Raw genomic sequence first — 4,317 nt, 5'->3', positions numbered from 1 at the left:
TTTAAAGAAGGAACCTAAGGACTACATGCCTAAAAGAGTAATCACTGTAAACCAAATCACAAGCAATTAAGGTTAAAACACTTCATGAGTCTTCCACACCTGCCACAACTTTTGTGCCACCCACAGAATTGTTGAAACCATCCTGATACACCACAGGAGACATTCATAACTTTTTTAACAACCCTCATGGCCGGGGCACTGGCAGTCACAGCAGATGGCAGCTTCAGTGAAGCGCAGCAGCTGAGCTAGCTGAGCCACAGCCCTGACCATGCCCATCACTAACTGTGTAAATATATTCTTTACATAACCAAGGTAGTTTATAAATCGCTGCTTGTTCTTACCCAGTTTTGCATTTGGTTTGTTCCCACAAACACTCAGAATTTTGACTATATCTAGTTTACAGGTCCCTGAGATACCCAGACCCCTGTTAATCAACGTTGCACGTGGCAGCATCCTGCGTGGCAGTGACATAAGAATTGATGTAAAGTTTATCAGAATCTTCATATTAAAACCTCCCTTAGAGGGGAGAGAATGAGATGGGTAAATTCACACCTAACGGGTACAATGCACACTGTCTGGGGGATGGGCACACTTATAACTTTGACTCAAATGGTACAAAAGCAATTTATGTAATCAAAACGTTTGACCTGTAATATTCTGAAATTTAAAAAAGAAAAAAATACTAACGAAAGAAAAAAAAATGAGAGGAAAAAATCCTCCCTTAAATTCACCTCCAGTCCCTTCAAGATTCACCCAAACAATAATGACTGCTCAGAAGAGATTAGCCCTAAAGATACAGGGTAATAGGTTTATCTCAGATAGTGGTTTAATGCTGGTTTGAGAAAATTATTAGTCTTCCATTTTCCACGTTTCTCATTTCTTTTCAAATTTCCTTTTATTCCTTGAGTCTGTACTCATTCTAAAATGTATATTTCTTTAAGATTTTCTTATTCTTTTATTCTTGATTCTATAATTTGGTCTCTAAGATAGTTATCTTTTTGGTCAACTTTCCAATATGTTCAGGGCCCTTTGCCACCATACATTTTAGAGTTATTTATGATAAACAACTACATTATTTTACATATTAATTTTAATATTAATTATATGCATGAATTGAACATTAGCATCTACTTTTCAAACTGCTAATCTCCTGCATTTCAAAGTTACCATTCTTGATGTCACCTAGAAGAACATTTGGGAATCAAATGTTTTGAAAGTTTTAGTGGATATAGCACTAATTACATAACGTCTGTCACTGTGGTGAGACAAGATCATGAAAACGATTCTAATATTTTGAATCTGGTCTGCACCACGCACCAGCACTCTATATACACCTTTCCATCTTATCAGAAAACGCATAACCATGCTTAAATATGATTCTCCCTTCCAAGCCAAATCATAGTCTCTGGCCCTCTGTTACTTTAGCAAATTACAGGTTGATTCTATATATAGAATAATGAACAGTAAACAGCAGTCCCAACTGGTAAAGCGATACTTAGGATATGCTGAAAGGACCAGCACTTAATTTATTGCTTTAGCCATGTGTGTACAGACCTGAAGAGACAATTTCCTTGGGCGTCAGAACAGTGAGGTAGGAAATGTTAACCAGTAAATAAACTATAGTCACCATAGGTACTGCGGTAAATACGATTCTGGGAATTGTTTTTCTGGGTGTCTTCAGCTCCCCTGTAACATAAAAGAGCAAAGTCATAATTGGTAAAAAATATTCTTTTTAATTTATCTTTAAAATTGCTCCATGTTCCAAGTATTTAGTTGGGTTCTTCCTACTCACTTTACCACCACCACCACATGTGCACGCACACGCACGGACACACACATGCACACACACACGCACACACACGCACACGCACATGCACACACACAACACCTCGTTAGTGGGCAGCTACATACCTACCCACCCATAATTTGGTGCTAAGTGAAGAAAAGGGGAAAATTTTCTTCACTCTCTCCATAGGGGGCAAAATTTCTGAAGAAAGACATAAGAATGAAAAATGCAATCTGAGCCCACAGGGCTTGTACCATTTGAGTCTGTCTGTCTTCAGGGACTAGGCACTGGGTTTGGGTGGTGGGAAAAACCACGGTGAGCAAAATCTACATGAAGTTTAACCTCAAGAAGAGAAGCTACACATTAGTTAAACAATCACATAGATAAGAGTTAACAGAATGTCTATAGTAAGAGTTCATATGAAAAGGAACAGAGTGCAATGGGTATAAATTATGTGACAATTTGATAGTTCCCTTTGCTACCTGTGTTTTGTATATAGGTAGACTGGCCTTTTTCAGTTCTTCAAGTATATCATTTCCCTTCTTGCCATAGGGCCTGTGCTCTGATGTGGAATGTTCTCTCCTTTCCTAGTTGCCTAGCTGACCTCTACTCTTCCTTCAGATCTCAGCAAACTCCTAACTCGTTCTGGGAAAATAGGAGAGGAAACTCCTTCCCTGGTTAGCAAAATTGTCCTGTTATACATCCCCATAGCATCTACTGAAAGGAGTAAGCGTCAATCAAAATTTCTCTTTCCCTGTAGGCTCTTACCATTCCTTTATGCCAATATTACGTGCAAAAAGAGAAAAGAAAAAAGATCCTGATTTAGTATCATATACAATGGATTCTCTAGGACTGTCTTATTTTCAAATATTGTCCCATTTGTCATACCACTTTCTCTAGTTTTGCCGTCCTCTAAGAATTACTCCCTGATGCAAAGAAATGAACATCTGTAACCCTGTGGGTACAGGGGGCCCCTGTGCCCTGCCCACTGGCAATAGAGCAAGCACGGACACCTCACCCACTGGAAGCCAAGCCTGGCCAGCACACGAGGAAATTTCTCTCAAGAATTTGAACCAAACGTCAATGAGACTAAGAGAATCAAGAGAAAAGCAATGTAATGATGGTAAAAAAAAAAAAAAAGAAAAAAAGAAAGAAAGCAGGATGAGAAATCTTGTTTTTTTAATTCATAGAGCTTTCCTATTTCCTGTTGTTCCTGAGGATTAGTTGCTCAGATCTTCCTTGAAATACAGCATTATTCTTCCAGTAAGTTCCCCTTTCATCGGTTAAGCTAATGTGTGTTGGTTTCTGTTACTTAAAACCAAATCCTCCTGACTAATAAATATCTATCCTTTGACATACATGAAATTTTCCTTTTTTTGAGGCAGAGTCTCACTCTGTTGCCCAGGCTAGAGTGCCTTGGTGTCAGCTTAGCTCACTGCAACCTCCAACTCCTGGGCTCAAGCCATCGCCTTGCCTCAGCCTCCTGAGTAGCTGGGACTACAGGCGTGTGCCACCATGCCCGGCTAATTTTTCTATTTTTAGTAGAGACGGGTCTCACTGTTGCTCTGGCTGGTCTCTAACTCCTGACCTCCAATGATCCTCCTGCCTCAGCCTCCCAGAGTGCTAGGATTACAGGTGTGAGCCACCCTGCTCAGCCTATCAAATTTCTTCTATCTGCATCTGCCCAGGGGTTGAATGTAATGTCATGGGATACACACTAATATGAGCTGATTAAGCACTTGAAGAGTAAAGGATTAGAAAGCTCTAATTTTAACCTTGTGTTCACCACTTACTAGTTGAGGGACTTCTGGACAGTGCATTGGCTGTGAAGGTTTTAATTTTCTTACCTGAAATAGAAACTATCGAGACAACAAAAATTCCAATCTCAGGGCCTAGCGCATAATAAGTGCTCAAGAAATGGTTGTTGTTAATGAGTATAGTTATCAGTGAAAGCTTTGGAACAAACAAAAGGCCAATTTTTTAGATTAACTATACTTTCCTCTGGGCCTTTTACTCATTTGCATTATGTATTTGATTAATAGAGAGGAGGTAGAGATTAGAATTTAATTTATAATGAAGGGTTATAATAGCCAGACAGGTAGTGAATATCCTTGGGTCTTGAATGTAAAAGATGGGTATTCCTACAGCATGCAACGTCAGCTGCCTCAAATCACCATTTGACAGGTAAAAGTGTTACTTAGAACTTGGTCTTACTTAAAATGTATTTAGTAAATTAACAACTCCAGCACACATGGAAATTCCTCCAGCTTTGGTTTACTGCCAGCTGCTTGTGAGGAATTTCATCATAGCTTGGAAGTTAGTAAATCCTGTAAATCTATTTGCAGCTGAGAATAATTATCTCACAATGCAACATCTCTGGCAATGGAACAAGTTGAAATTGGCTCAAATAAAAGCCAGAGAGGGCCGGGCGCGGTGGCTCACGCCTGTAATCCTAGCACTCTGGGAGGCCGAGGCAGGCGGATCGCTCAAGGCCAGGAGTTGGAGACCAGCCTGAGCAAGAGGGAGACCCC

General features: G+C 39.9%; 1 protein-coding gene across 1 annotated transcript in view; it reads right to left on the bottom strand.

Moving 5' to 3' along the window:
* The window catches only part of SLC7A13 (solute carrier family 7 (anionic amino acid transporter), member 13), a 14,028-nt gene that overhangs the window by 6,319 nt on the left and 3,392 nt on the right, over positions 1-4,317 (bottom strand). Inside the window, exon 2 of the mRNA XM_012643550.1 lies at positions 1,555-1,686. Coding sequence (XP_012499004.1) covers positions 1,555-1,686 — 132 coding nt within the window. The remainder of the gene's footprint in view (positions 1-1,554; positions 1,687-4,317) is intronic.

Source organism: Propithecus coquereli, unplaced genomic scaffold, assembly GCF_000956105.1.
Source record: "Propithecus coquereli isolate 6110/MARCELLA unplaced genomic scaffold, Pcoq_1.0 Scaffold2, whole genome shotgun sequence".
NCBI lineage: Eukaryota > Metazoa > Chordata > Mammalia > Primates > Indriidae > Propithecus > Propithecus coquereli.
This window is presented reverse-complemented; position numbering and strand designations above follow the sequence as displayed.